This window comes from Lissotriton helveticus, chromosome 6 (assembly GCF_964261635.1).
Source record: "Lissotriton helveticus chromosome 6, aLisHel1.1, whole genome shotgun sequence".
Classification (NCBI taxonomy): domain Eukaryota; kingdom Metazoa; phylum Chordata; class Amphibia; order Caudata; family Salamandridae; genus Lissotriton; species Lissotriton helveticus.
The window spans coordinates 732,716,747-732,731,239 of NC_136067.1; the positions used below are offsets into that span (position 1 = coordinate 732,716,747).

General features: G+C 41.8%; 1 protein-coding gene across 3 annotated transcripts in view; it reads left to right on the forward strand.

Annotated features, from left to right (window-relative positions):
- MMS22L (MMS22 like, DNA repair protein) overlaps window positions 1–14,493 on the forward strand; it is a 602,587-nt gene that overhangs the window by 494,505 nt on the left and 93,589 nt on the right. For all 3 annotated transcript variants that reach the window (XM_078648222.1, XM_078648223.1, XM_078648221.1), the window contains exons 20-21: window positions 3,788–3,999; window positions 4,297–4,463. In XM_078648222.1, coding sequence (XP_078504348.1) covers window positions 3,788–3,999; window positions 4,297–4,463 — 379 coding nt within the window. The remainder of the gene's footprint in view (window positions 1–3,787; window positions 4,000–4,296; window positions 4,464–14,493) is intronic.

Here is a 14,493-nt window from a genome sequence, read left to right on the forward strand (position 1 = left end):
GATGCAGAGTCCATGTGGGTGACTTTCACCACATATGGGGGGCAAGCCTCGCCCTAAAGACTTTTTTGAAGGAGATGCTGAGTCATATTATGGGCGTTCTGGGCTACCCAATATCGGATGATTAGAGTTCTCATCTTGGGCATTCCTCCTGAGTCACTGATTGCAGTGATCATGTGGGCTGGTACCCGGTGCACCACATGACCGGTGCAGCCAAACAACTTCTAGTTCAGGCCTGATGGTCCGCCTCAGCCCCACCTGTAGCGTTTTAGTTTGCACAATTCTGCCACACCTTTGCTATGAAGCAGATGGCGCACAAATGGTCCTTCACAGACAAGAGATCCCTACGCTCTGGACACCCCTAACTTACTATATGTCCCGCTTAGAAGGCCTATGCTTTCAGCCTCCCAGGTTGTACGTGCTTCACCTGTTTGACACACTGGGGTAATATCCTCTTGGTCTTGCTGGCTATGGTAGAGACCAGTTTAGGAACCTTTCCTTCTCCCTTTTCCGCCTCCTCCCCCACCCCTAGTAGTCATGAGTTCAAGAGTTTCACCCTCCACACAGATGCCCTGTCATGGGACCACAGTAAATAGGCCTTCGCGAGGGCTCTTCAGGGTTTCCAAAAAGTAATGCACACGTACATCATAGGCGCTAGGGGCCACAGTCGGTTTTACAGTCATACTTATGCATAGTCCTGCATTGTTTTACTACTACTGGGCAAATATCTCCTGAAGGCTGTCTTTCAACTGCAACTTTATCTCCCCATAATGTTTTCTTAACAGATTTCGAGCAAAATAAGAGGCTGCACCACACAGGCTCTGGCTAAGACTCTCCTGTACTTCTCACTAGGAGCACAAATGTACGCCTCGGACTCGCTCTCTCACAGGGGCCTTGGCTAGTTCTATTGTAATACTCACACGCGGTCCTACATGTACTGCTGCTACTATGCAATTGTCCATGGAGGGTTATTTTTTAACTGCAATTATATTGCAATGCTTGTTTCTTCTTTTGGAAATTTAATAAACAGATTCTGAGCGGGAATTTGTTTTAGAGTTGACAGCTGAGTTTCCTAAATGGTTGCACAAAACCAAGTAACATACTTGAGTCATGTGATTGGAAAAGAAGGGATCTCACTGGAAAAATTGTTGTTTGAAGTGCTGTGGGAAGCTCTGGAGCCAGGAAACAAGGAGATACTGCACTCTTTTCTTAGACTTGTCGAGTTTTACTCAATATTTGAAAATAACTGTGCAGAGAAATTGTACGACCTAAAGCAGTTGATAAAGGTGCGTAGCAAGTTTGAGTGGGAAGAAAACTGTGTGCGAGCATTTCAGAACATAAAAAATTACATTTGTAATGCGGCACCCATTCAGGGGTTTGATCCTGAGTTACGCTGCATTTTTACTGTGGATGCCAGTGGAATGGGACTGGTGCTCACGCAAAAGGAGGAAGGCGAAAGAGAGGTAGTAATTGGGTTTGCATCAAGAAGCCTTACACCTTAGAAGAAGCTTATTCTGTAATAGAGACAGAGAGAGACTCTCGCTTGTGTGTGGGGTATGGAGCATTTTAGGGCATTTTTGTGAGGCATGGAGTTCGATGTGAGAGAGGACCAAAACCCTCTGGTAAATCTGCTTGCTACAGAGGGGTTTAGGAAGGTGTCTGCAAGAATTGTCAGGCTTTCATTGTGGTTATAAGATTTTAATTATCAAATCAAGTATGTGTTGGGTGTACAGAACGAAGTTGCTGATTGTTTAAGCCCTGTCGTTGCCCATTAGTGAACTGCCAAAATGTGAGTGGGATGATTACCAGGTTGCTATTGTTGATGAGGAAGGCATAGACTTCATTGAGAGAGAGGAGTGGAAGACTCCATATGAGAAGGATGTGTTACTCGAGAGTGAAACAGTGCACTTTAGGTGGTTGGAGGACCAAGAAGAGCAAACATATGGATTTGAAATGTTTTATGGAGGTAAGGAATGAGCTTGGGGTGGAGTCAAGTTTTGTGGTGAGAGGAGGAAGAATTGTGCCACCGCAAAGAAATATATATATATATATATTTGTAGATTTGTATAGTGCAGCTTATCACCGGTTGTGGTATTCATGCGCTGTTAATGGAAATGGGGAGATAACGTGATTTGCCCAGAATCACAAGGTGTTGAGCCAAAGCTGTCACTCGAAAAACGGATCCCCAGCTCGCGAATTGGTCGCTGCGCCACATCCTCTCCCCAAGTAGTAAGGGTTTAACAGAGGGGTAAAGTCCTGTTATTGGAGGGCTGGTGTGGATTTGGAGGTTGAGAGAAGAGTGAGGTATTGTGATCAAGGTGTTAACTTGGACAAGAATTTGCATACCATAAGACCACCTTTGAAGCCAGTGGAGTGCCGAAAGATGGTGTGGGACATGCTGGCAGTGGATTTTGTGGGCCCACTGCAAACTTGGGTGAAAGTAGGTACACTATTGTCTAAATTGACTACTTTAGCAAATAGGCGGAGTTTGACGTGGTGCAAAAGGTAGATGCGGACACGGTGGTGAAATTTGTGGAAGCAGTATTTTTAGAGAAGGGCTGCTGAGGAAACTTGAATGAAAAGGCTCATATTTTACAGCTTCTAAAGTTGAGCAGTTTTTGTAAAGAAATGGGGTTAAGCATTTTAATACTTCAGTATATCAACCAGCAGGAAACAGTGCCATGGATCGATTTAATTGGGTAACCAAAGGTACAATCCAGATAGCTTGTGAGTATATGAAGGAAAGTGAGAGGGAGTTGAAGAAAATGTTATGGACATAGAGGTTGACACCTTCCCTCACTGGGTACAGCCCTTTTGTGCTGATGTGGAGTAGGGGGCCATTCACCACAGACAATATGGGATGAATGGCTAGTGCTAAACGAGTTGAGTGGTCACCAGAAGTAGTGAAGAAGAACATTGTTAAAGTGCAAGGTACTTATAAAAGGTATTTTGATGTAAAGAAAGCAACTAAGGAAGGAGATTGGGTAAAGGTGAAAAATGTGGGAAGAGCGCCAAAAGGGCTAAGTGGTTACACAGAACCTTTGAGGGTGGTAGAGTGTTTAAAAAAACTCAGCTACGTTGAGTGACAATCGTGTGTGTAATATGTCATTTAGCCAAGTGTAAAGCAGTTGAAACAGAAAAAGGGGTAGATGTTGGGGATGAAGCAATGCAGAATGATTGATTGTGGGAAGATGAGGTGGCAGTGGGGCATGTGGATGTACAAGATGAATATGAGACTTTGGATGAAGTGGTGGAGACACAAGAAAGTGAGGAGGATGGAACTTTGAGATTGGGAAGGTTAGGAAGGATCAGCCGCACTACTACCAAACTCAAGGATTTTGTTTTGTACAAATTGTAGTCCAGTTAAGGACCATTTGCTGTATTCTGTTATTGTAGTTCACTGGACTCATTGGGGTGGGGAATGGTATTGTACATATTTTTTGTGAGAAATGTGGGGTAAAGTTATTTTGTAATTCGATTCATACTGTCATATTGTTAGTTGCATATGCAAAGGGGATGGGTAGTTTTGCTGCACTCTGGGTTTGGAATGTGCAGGGCATTATTATGAGGTTATGTGGAATGTGGAGCTTGAGGGTGGCCGTTGAAGGGAAGGCTTGGAGGAGGACGTTAAAAGTGCTGTCTCTGTGCTGTCCTTCCATGACGCAGAGTTAAAAGTAGAGGAAGATATATATATATGCACTTATGTGTACATGTGTATTCTTCAATACACATGTATGTTTTAAATGATGTTGTATTAGAGATGCCTCATTACCGTAATTTTCATTTCCAGGGCCTTTGCATTATTTCTCGCCAGTCCTCAAATCAAGGGGCCTACATAAAACAGCAGCTTAGGAGCATAATTCAGCAGTACTTTGGCCGGTTTCTACCTGCGTCACCATCTACGTCAGGAGTAGGAAGTCACCCAGTGCTGCTGGCGTTATGCGACTCCTCCTCCAGCCCGCAAGTGTCACATCTGCGCAAGTTCACTTTGCAAGTTATCAGGTACAGCGCATCCGCAACACTTTTACAGTTAAACCGTAATTGTATCTGGTGTTTGCATTTAGCAGCTCATGCAAGTGTTGAGGGTTGATTTATGTTTGAAGGTTCTGTCTCTTTCTTTTAATCATCGAGTCTAATTTCACAATTACACATCAGACTTTCTTTTTAAAGGTTTTAATAAATAACTTATTTAAATCTGCTTTATAAATAACCACTAATGATCAAGCTGAAAGTGTTTACAACTTTGTCTCCTGCGTAAGTCTTTAAATATGACTGAGATGGTGTTTCATATCTTTTCAGTGACAGTTACCTCCAGTTCAAAGGTCATGCGCCTCCACCCCGCCTAGCGTCGGTGCTGACGTTCCTTGTTGACATTTTGCAGCGCACGCAGGCCACGGACATTGGGGATGTAGAGCTGCTTCTCCCTGTTGTGTTGAAGTGCCTCGTGCTTGTCAATGAACCACAAGGTACGCTGAAACTAATATGCATGGTACTGCAAAGCATAAAGGTGTGTGTGGTTGCTATATTGAATAAAGTCATGCGTCCATAATAAATAGGAGTTATTACTTCTAGAGCATCAAACATTCATTAAAAAATATATATATATTTATGAATATATAAAGTGCTTCACGGAGTTGAACGAAATTTACTTAAATAGTAATATAGGGGGAGATAGGAGCGGCCACGATTATGTTTATAGATACAAAGTACCACTAGTTGAAGGTACCAGGAGACATGCCAATAAAAAGAAGAAAGAGAGGGTAAGATGCGAGTGGCGTGCAGATTGCAGAAGGGGTGTCTGTAGACGAATGACCTCGTTAAAACAACATTGAATTATGGTAATTCATGGTCTTGAAGACTAGGCATAGGATACAGCAGTATTCAGGAGGAAATGAGCAAGAGTGAGAATATGAGTTTTGAATTGCTCAGGAAACTGGGGTAGTTTAATTTCACGAATGATCTGTTATTAACACCTGTAGGTATGGACAGCTCAGGTTATGTGGCTAGAGACCAAGTAGAATTGGAAATTTAGAAATTGTTAAATTTGAGAGAATAGAAGGCTAGTATGAGATACAAATATAGAGTGAGGATGGAAGCGAGCTTGAAGAGAAGCAGGACAAAGAACAGTGCTCTAGTTTAAGTTAAGGTCATTACTAGATGCATGGTAGTTACACAAATGGAATTGCTATCATGTGGCTTATTCGTAGTTTAAAGATAAAAAGGAAATAATGATGTGGATTTTTTTCCATGTAGATATGACTGAAAAAGCCATCGAAAAAGCTGATGTGTGGTGTAGTGTAGATGGAAGCCAAAAACAGTTTCAGAAGAGATCTATGTTATGCAGTGTAAAGGAGGAGAACGTAGTCTTGTACTATCCCATCGTACATCCTAAGGGCTTTGTTTAAAGTTTGTAGATAGGATTTTGCATCATAAGACGGCTGATGTCCTGTCTCCCATATTACAAGTGCATTAAAGCCAGTGGCAATTTTAATATCGAGAATGTGATATCCGTCTGGTTTTAACAAAGTTTCTTGTCAGCCATATTATAAATAAGGCCCTCTGTATCTTTAAAGAGCTAGAAGGGTCTCCAAATGCTGCTGAAAGAGTAAAGAGAATTGATAGAAGGCAATTAAATGTGGCATGCAGAAATATGAGTTAAAAAGTATTAGTAATTTAATGGAGTGAACTGAACAAATAACTTTTATCTGTTAGAGATACAGTGGCGGGGGGACCACTTAAAACCCACTCAATATGGTTCAGAAACGTATGCATTAGATTGGTGCTGCTTTGAACTTTGTGTGGGTCATTATTGGGATTTTACCGGAATTGTTCATTGCAGCTTCTGTGACTTAGAAACTTGTCTGGTACGTGTTCTGATTGATACTGTACGACTTCTGTGTTCATTTCATTCTGTGTTCTCCACATCATATTTTTTATGCCCGATTTGTCCTTTTATTCTTCATTGTCAGCATTTGTTAATTGGAAGCAGAGTCAGCTGTTTGGTGTCTCAGGCTACCAGCGTCTAGCTGCTCCTGTGGCACAGGGCTTTTAAACTATAGATGCTGTTTGTTCCATTCGAGTGATAGAGAGGGTGCTGGTAAAGAGCAGTACTGAAAATTAAACTTCCTTTTCAGTAGTGGGATTCACCTTCCTCCTTCCACCTCAGTAATTATGTCAACCGATTGATTGGGACAGTTAGGATTGACTTCTCAGCAAGTCAGTATTGACCCTACAGTTTGTAACCAATTGGACAGAAATGGTAAGACGAGTGGTAAGACTGTTAAAAACTATAAAAAGAGAAAGGGAGGTGTAAGAATGGGCCAACCTAGTCATTAAGTTCTCAGTTTATTTTTTTTATTTAGTTTTATCTCTTATGTAATGTTTTATTTGAGCTCCGGTGCATATTTACTAGTAATACTTCTGCGCACCCTAATGAGTTGCTTCGCACTTGTTTCCTCAAGCTCTATAAATTTGGATTACCTGATGACCCAAACTGCCTCTAAACAACATCTTCCTTAGTGCTATTACATCAACTCATCGTGTGATTGAGGTGGAGGCATTTTCATTGTAAACCCCCCATACCATCGGGTGGCCTTCTTAACAAAAGTCGTAGGACAATCCATTACTTTTCTAGCGTTCTTTTCTCCCTCTTTCCCCTCAAACAAGGAGATGCTCCATGGATTGGACCCCAAAAGAGAGTTATGCTTCTCCTTTGATCTCCAGCGACAATCGAGCAGATGAACAACTTTTTGGGGTTCTCTGGAGGGAGCAAAGAAAGAAAAAGACAGTACAGAAAAGGACCTTGTCCCAGTGGATAGTCCTCTGTATTAAGAACTGCTGCACTGTGCCCAAGAGGCAGCCCCCAAAGCTCTGAGAGCTGAAGTTACTACCACTGCTTCGGCACATAGAGTACATTTCTTTGGCACATGCCAGGCTGTGACAGAGGTGTCAGTGCACAAAGCACTATGCCTTGACACCAAGTCCCGCAGGAAGGACATTTTCCCCACTTGGTCCTGCAAGACTTTTTGGTCTGAGTCCATTCCACAGACCCTCCACCTGGGAAGGTTCTGCTTTGGTATCTATTCTAAGGTAAGAAATCTGTGGTTAGAAGAAGCCATCATAAGAATAAGTGTTTTACCTTTGGTAGCACTCATTCTGGTGGATGCTCTCTGGAACCACAGATTTGTGATCACCATTTCACTTCCCTGTTCTGTGGAGTGAACTCTTTTAAATTCTAAAAAGATCCCAAGTTAGTACTCAGGCACAATGTTTTCAGTGGCGGCTGCTCTCTATGCCAAGTGGCGGGGCAGGGCAAAATACCCAAAAAAGAAAAACCAAACTCGAATGAAATAATGAAAACTAATATGAAATAGTACTTAATGCCACTTCCAGACATCGCCTTGCTCCTCTGCTCCTGTCCTGATCCCCGACTTCCGGCAGTACACGGGCTAGTGCACACTTCGCAGGCTCCCATATGGCAATCCGATACTGCTTTCATGCTAGGAATACTATTATCCAGCATAAGGGAAGTGCCAGGATTGGTCAAAGTGGCCTGGTCTGGTGCACAGTCTGGGCCTGGGAACCTGTGTCTCTTATCGTGCCTGAGGATTGTAAACTGCCCTTTAATTAAACTACTATTTCAAGCCCTAGAGTGCAAGGTCATTTTGTAAAATTGATGTTTCACATATTGTACTAAAAGCAACGCTTGAGTAACTTCCAGAAGTACACCTTTACTGACATTTTCTCAGTTGTGCACTGAGAGAAATAGGTTTGTTTGTTGGGGGGGTGAACCCCTACTCAAGCAACATCCACAATCCTAGTCAGGGTGAATCACAAAAAGTCACTAAATTAACCTGTGCTTAACTTTTTGGTAGCTTTGCACAAAAGCAGTCATGACTAACTTAGAGGCAATGTGCAAAGTATATATCCAGCACACCGCCAATAATAAAGTGAAAGCACAACATAAGAAAAATCCCACACTAATTTAGTAAAATAAAGTGAAATTTCATAAATTATTTAACACTAAAATGACCAAAATCCCATCAGTAGAACCGGAGATATGCTATTTCAAATATTTAAGTTAAGTATAGAGGGGTAAAAGCACAAAGTGCCACTTGTAGTTATCTGGTTGTGCGAGACCGGGTGAAAGGCAACAACTTCATTCTGACCTCGAGGGAGCACGAGCCAGATACAGGGACCAGCTTAGTCCTGAAAAGGTTGCCTTCTACAGTCCAGCGCAAAGAATTCCATTGTCGGTGGAGGAGGCAGCAAGGAGCAGGGAGAACATCATGGATGGTCTTCACAGTAGCGCGAAAAGCACACCGGGTGTTGCTGATGGTCGCCACTGTAGCACAAAGATCCAGTTGAGATGTCCCGGATGGTCCTTGCTGAAGAGTCATGTTTGCGGTCACTGTGGGTTGTTGATGCTGTAGTGTGTAGTGCAGACCTTGCTTTTCGGTTCGACGATGTAGCGCTAAGAGTGTGGTTCACCAGAGCTTCACGTTAGTGGGCTGCAAGATCTTGGCCCAAACTATCTGGTTTGCTGTTGCAGGAAGCCCAAAACTACAGGATTTCTCATTTTCTTTAAGGAGAAGCTCAACTGATGCTACACCAGTGGTGCAAGACCTAAGGGGCTCCTCTTGGGGATCAGGAACTCACTCCAGCAGAGGCCACCAGGGCTCAGACCGGCCAGTACAGCTGGTTCAGCAGAGCATTTGCAGGGAGGCCTCTGAAGCTTGTTGTGTCCCTGTAGCTCAGAGCAAGAGATCAGTCATATGACCCTTGGAGTCACTTCAGCTTGAGACGAAGGGTGCATGTCTAGTCTTTCTTCTCAGACAGCAGGGCACGTCCAGTTGCAGGTTCAGTGCAGCAGGTGAGATGGGGAGTCCTTCTGTAGAATCCACAGGTCCAGGCTTGTAATGAAGACTTGGTCTGAAGGCCCCCTTCTTAGGTCGAGCCTGTAACAGTGCGCATGCGCTGTTCTGGCGACGACTTTATGTAGGGACTTTTGAAATCTGCCCTTGCACACGCTTGTGCGTGTGCTTTTTCTTTTGTCCTACGCTATTGGTCTTTGCGTGCGACTTTTTAACAAAGACAGCAGGCAATTGGCCAAAGGCAGGCGCATTGCTCCGCCCATGGCCTATTGGTGTCGGTTACCCGCACGGCCTCCATGTGGTTTCAATTATCGTGCCCAGACACGAGCGCGATAATTGAAACCACATGCCTTGCAAGTGCGCACCACTCGCAGGCTTGTTTGTTTTACAATAGCGATCGCTTTCACTTTCGCGATCGCTTTCACTGCCGCTTGTTTCTCGGGTAAGTAAGACAAATTAGTCTTTTGTTAAGTATCTGTAGCGCTGTGACTTATTTTAGTTCACACTTTCCATTTGCAGGTATTATTTGAATTGTATATAAGATAAGTTGTGACAACTGTCTGTGCCATTGAGCAATGTCAGTTTTCGTAAGTCGATACATATGAACACTTGGCATATTCAAAGTAGTGTGTTGAGTATGACGGCTCATATTTGTGGTGACCTGCAGGTCGGGAGTTCATTTCCCGAGAGGGCCACCTGGGTCTTCCATCTTTGAAAAGTTGATAATAGAGTAGCATTAAAAAGTATTTTTAAGCTGTATCTCTCGTAGACTTCTCTCGGCGTACTACGTGTTGCTCTCTTTTGCAGGGGTCTCACCCCTCTTGCGTTATTGCAAGTGTGGTTCTTCCCATTGCTTCTCCCTCCTGCTCTCCCCTGTTTAGCTTCAGCTTCCCCTTGCGCTCTCCCTCTTGTACCCTTTCCTCTGTGCAGCTTCCAGTCCCACACATGCCTCTAAAAAAACCTCTTTGCTTGGATTTCTTTTGTTTGTGGTTAACGATCCAACAAGGATATGTATTTAAAAAGAAAAAAAAACTTGCATCATTTGTAGATATGCGCGCACCTAAAATCTGACAGCTGACCTTGTTCAATGCTTTAGCCACTCTGTACACAAACACAGACATATTGAACACGCGGCTGTGTGCATAACTCCAAAACCAGCGTCCTTCTTTCCTTGGCAGATTATGCCGTAGACACTGAAGACGCACTTCTGCTGTAAAATGCCCGCCTGTGGCAAGTAATATGGCAGTACTTATTGCAATTTGTAATACACTAGAACATTCTTGACATTGACCATTTTGATAAGAGTAAGACACATGATGCCCATATTCAGGTAATATTTACGGGGGTGGAAAGAGCACTACTCGAACTCTTCAGCAAACAATTTCGTTTGGATCCTTTGAAACAATGTTTACCAATACCCAGCAGGTGCTCCTTGATAATCAAGATCATTTTCTCTCTCTAGGGATAACTTAAAGGTACCTGCCTGTTTTTTTTTTTTAATAGCACCAGCCCCAAATGCATTTGCAGTGCAATCAGTCTCGCATTTCTCAGAGTTTAAGCTATTGCATTGTAAATGACAATGCGTTTTATGTATCTGTTTTAAAAACAACATATAAATAAAAGACATTGTCATTTACAATGCCAATAGCTCAAACTATTGTAAATGCGAGACCTATTGCATTGCACATGCTTGTTATACCTGGTGCTCACTTTGAAGTGGAAGAAACTTCTGGAGTCTTTCCCCTAAAGAAGTGTCTGGAATTTCCTGCCTTCCTGTCCTGGTCCCATTCTGGAAGGACAATAAGCTAATTTGAAGTCCTTCGTGTGTGATCTGGGTCAGTGCCTTTGAAATGCAAGTGTAGTAGGCAACAGCTTCCCCCCACCTCCCATCAAGTCAGGATTGCCTTTTCTGTCAGCATGCAGACCCTCTATTGCTATGCTGTCTGGGAGTTATTCACACAGGTCAGCTGACATCTACACCCAGTCATATGGCCCAGAAACAGGCAGCAGGCACCAAATGGTTAGGACAAGAAAATACAAACTTTCTGAAAGTGGCATTTTCAGATTGTGATTTAAAATTAGACTTTACCATTAAACAGACACAGGTTTTGGGATTTTATGTAGAATGATCATAAGAATCATTTACTGAAATGCCATTGATTACATCTTATCCTTTATTGATGCTTAAGTTGGGTGGGTCGGACTTGTAAGATGTTTTGTGTGATTTTATTTGATGCTTTTATGTGGAGGAGTATTTTGATAGTTTGAACTTTTTTTTAAATTTTATTCTACAGAATTGTAGCGAATATAGATATTTGACTGACTGACCTTTAAAGACAGTTGTAAATTACAATTCTTCAAACACCAAAAGTGGCATTCCTATCTGCTCCCACGCAAATGTTATCTCTTATTAAATGTGATAAGGTAACTCAATGTTATACTATGGGAAAGGTAGACCTTGTAGTAATGAAAAATGAAGTTAGAAGTTTTTCACTACCAGGACATGTAAAACTTTAAAGTACATGTCCAACTTTTTTAATGCATGGACCCTGACCTATGGGCTGTTTGGGGCCTACCCTTGCAGTGCGTTGTATGTATTTAAAATTAAGGTTTAGACCTAAGCAAAAGGTTTATTTTACCAGGTCGAAGTGGCAGTTTGAAAACATGTCTCAAGTTTGCCCTTGCAATGTGTGTGTGGGAGTGTGTGTGCACTTTTAAAGGGGCACTTAAGTGGGTAACCCAATAAGTGCTATAGGCTCACTAGTAGCGTTTAATATACAAGCGCTGATATACTACTATATACCACTTTACTATGGACCAGCTAGTAAATATGCCAATTGGGTGTAAGTTAGTTTTACAATGTTTAAAGGAGCGAGCACAAGCATTTTAGCACTGGTTTGCAGTGGTAGAGTGCACAGAGCCCTAAAAGCCAACAAAACAGGTTCAGAAACAGAAGGGGAGATGGCAAAATATTTGGGGGTGACCCTGCAGAGGGGGGCAGATCCAAGGTGCACCCTCGTTTTGCAGCATCCAATACTGTCCTCATGAACCTCTGCCCAGAAATCTAGATTTGCCCTACACAACCCACATCTACTCCTAGGAAAGCACCCGATTCTTGCCATTCCTTGAGTGCCATAGAGAGCCTTCCTTGGAGAGGGTATTATCAAACTGCAATAAGACACAGAAAGAAAAATAATCCTAGAATCACAGACTGTCACCTCCTCAGCATATTGGAAGTTCTTCTGGTTGTACTTTTCAGCCTACTAAGTATACTGGACCACGCCCTTCTTGAAGCAACTATATATCTAGTTAACATCAAACCACTCCCCAGCACTTGATTTTGATTGAGTCCATTGCTCAGGAAATTCGGGTTCTTATTATTAGATGAACAAAAGATGTTTGACTCCACCTAATAATTTTCAGCTTGGGTGATTCTTGTAAAAATGCAGCTGTTTGATAATCTGCTAAAAGCACTACAGCCATTGTGCCAGGTGTCAATTAACAAAAAAAATATTGTCCCACAGAGCACCTTTGCTCTGTGTATGACCAGTTTACTTCCTTATCTGAAGTTCTAACTGGTAGCTCATAGGTCATCGGCATCTGAGCATTACAGATCCTGCCAGGCAGAGCCAAAAAGTCCTTTTCAAGCAAATTAATAACTGCCCAGGGTCTGTCCCCTCCACCCCTGAACCTGTACTGCTGGTTCTTTAAGTCCTTAAATATATACTGAAATTGGCAAAACGTTAATCTTGTGCTCCCACCTTGGTTGTTAAGATCTGCAATGGCTTCCACCATCTCTTTCACGTGACATTGGAGCTGCCTGTTCCGTTCAATGATATATTTAAAATAAGTAGTAATTTTTTTGATCACGAGATGCATTCCCAATCTTGACAATTTAACTGCTAAATTATCTGAATGAAGGTAACATTTAGTATTTTTAGGGCATTCCTTTTAGATGTGAAAAGGTCTCTGGCTGAATAATTTAATTTGCATGTATTTTCATCTTAGTGAACTGCAATGCTGCTACTCGTTCTCCTCAATCAATAATCTTATTCATCCTATTATGCCCCATTTCCCAGGATCCTCCTTGAGGCATTAAATAAGGAGAAAACCTCTTCCAATATTAAAAATTGTCATCTCCACTTTCGGTTGTAATACAACCAACCATTATGTTCAATACAGGTACCATTCTGCCTATTTCCACTTCTGTAATAGTTGTAGTTGTCTTCTTCGGTGACCTGCCAAGTTAAACCTACTAATTGCCAGCTTTCTTTTTAAATCGTGCCAATAACTCTGTTGCACTTCTTGTCAGTCACACAAAGACCCAGATCTTTGCTATTGGATATTTCCAGAGTCAGCCCTGCTCTTTCATTGTGAAGCATCATGATAGCATTCATGCAGTAACACCACTCGTAGAAAGGTGCGTTTTGAATAGCTCACTCCATTTGGAATCACTTCTGATGAGAGAATGTGGGTGTTGATTGGATCATAGTCAGACCAAAAGCCCCCTTTAAGGTAATTCAGATAGATTAACCATACCATTTACACACAAACAGCCTTACACCAATAGGATGACAGTGGACTTAGAAGGTGTAATAAAATCAGGCAAATCTAAAAAATATATATAAAGATTTATTCACAGATAAAAATTATCATATGCATCACAATACATAATAAAATTCATAACAATCCTAGACCTAGATTATACAGTATAATTAAAAACACGCAGAGACAGATTGTCATTAAAAATACATTTGTACACAAAGAAATAAATTGTTGAATCCAAGTATTGAGAACAAACAAAAAGGAAAAATGATTTCCTATTGCCAGAGAAAACCACAAATTAAACAGGAATCAACCAGGCAACTGTGAATAGTTTTTCAAATATTCTTATCCATAACAGTTGTCCCCACAAAGTTCACGTAGTTTTGTCCATAGGGCATCAACGCGTTTCGGTGGACATTATTTTTTGGCCAACACATTCTTCAGGAAAATCAATTAAGGTCCCAATTGTAAAAACAGTCTGCATAAAATATAAACAATACACTTAAAACCCATTCATCGGAAAAACAGTATCTAAAAACTCAGCCTATTTCAGTACATCAATCCAATGTCCATAGCTCAATCCACTGGTGATAAAGATAAGGCTAACACATGCAACCACATATATTTTCATTCAAACCACAAATTCTCAGCTAATAAATGGGCCGAGTCAAGCTCTGCTTTCCCATTATCTGGTAATCACTAATCTTTCTAAAGGTTTGTGGACCACACTACACTCCACATATTACATCATGTGGTATGTGAGCTACAAATGTAACCTCCAGTATTTCCATAAGGGAGTCCCACACCTCCGCATATACCTCAAGACCAAAAAACTCCCATGGATGTGGCTCAATATTTATATAGGTTAACATCATCTGTAAAACAGGGCATAGACAATCTACCTGTGTATCCTGGGCGTATGCACGCCTCCAAATCAATATTATCCACAAGTACTCCAGATCATCAGTACCTTTACAGGAAGATAAATCTATTATCTCACTTCACCTACATCTTGATAGTTAGCTACCCGTATTTCTATTTGAGTGGTGGCAACCTCTAATTACCTTCGGTAAGATTT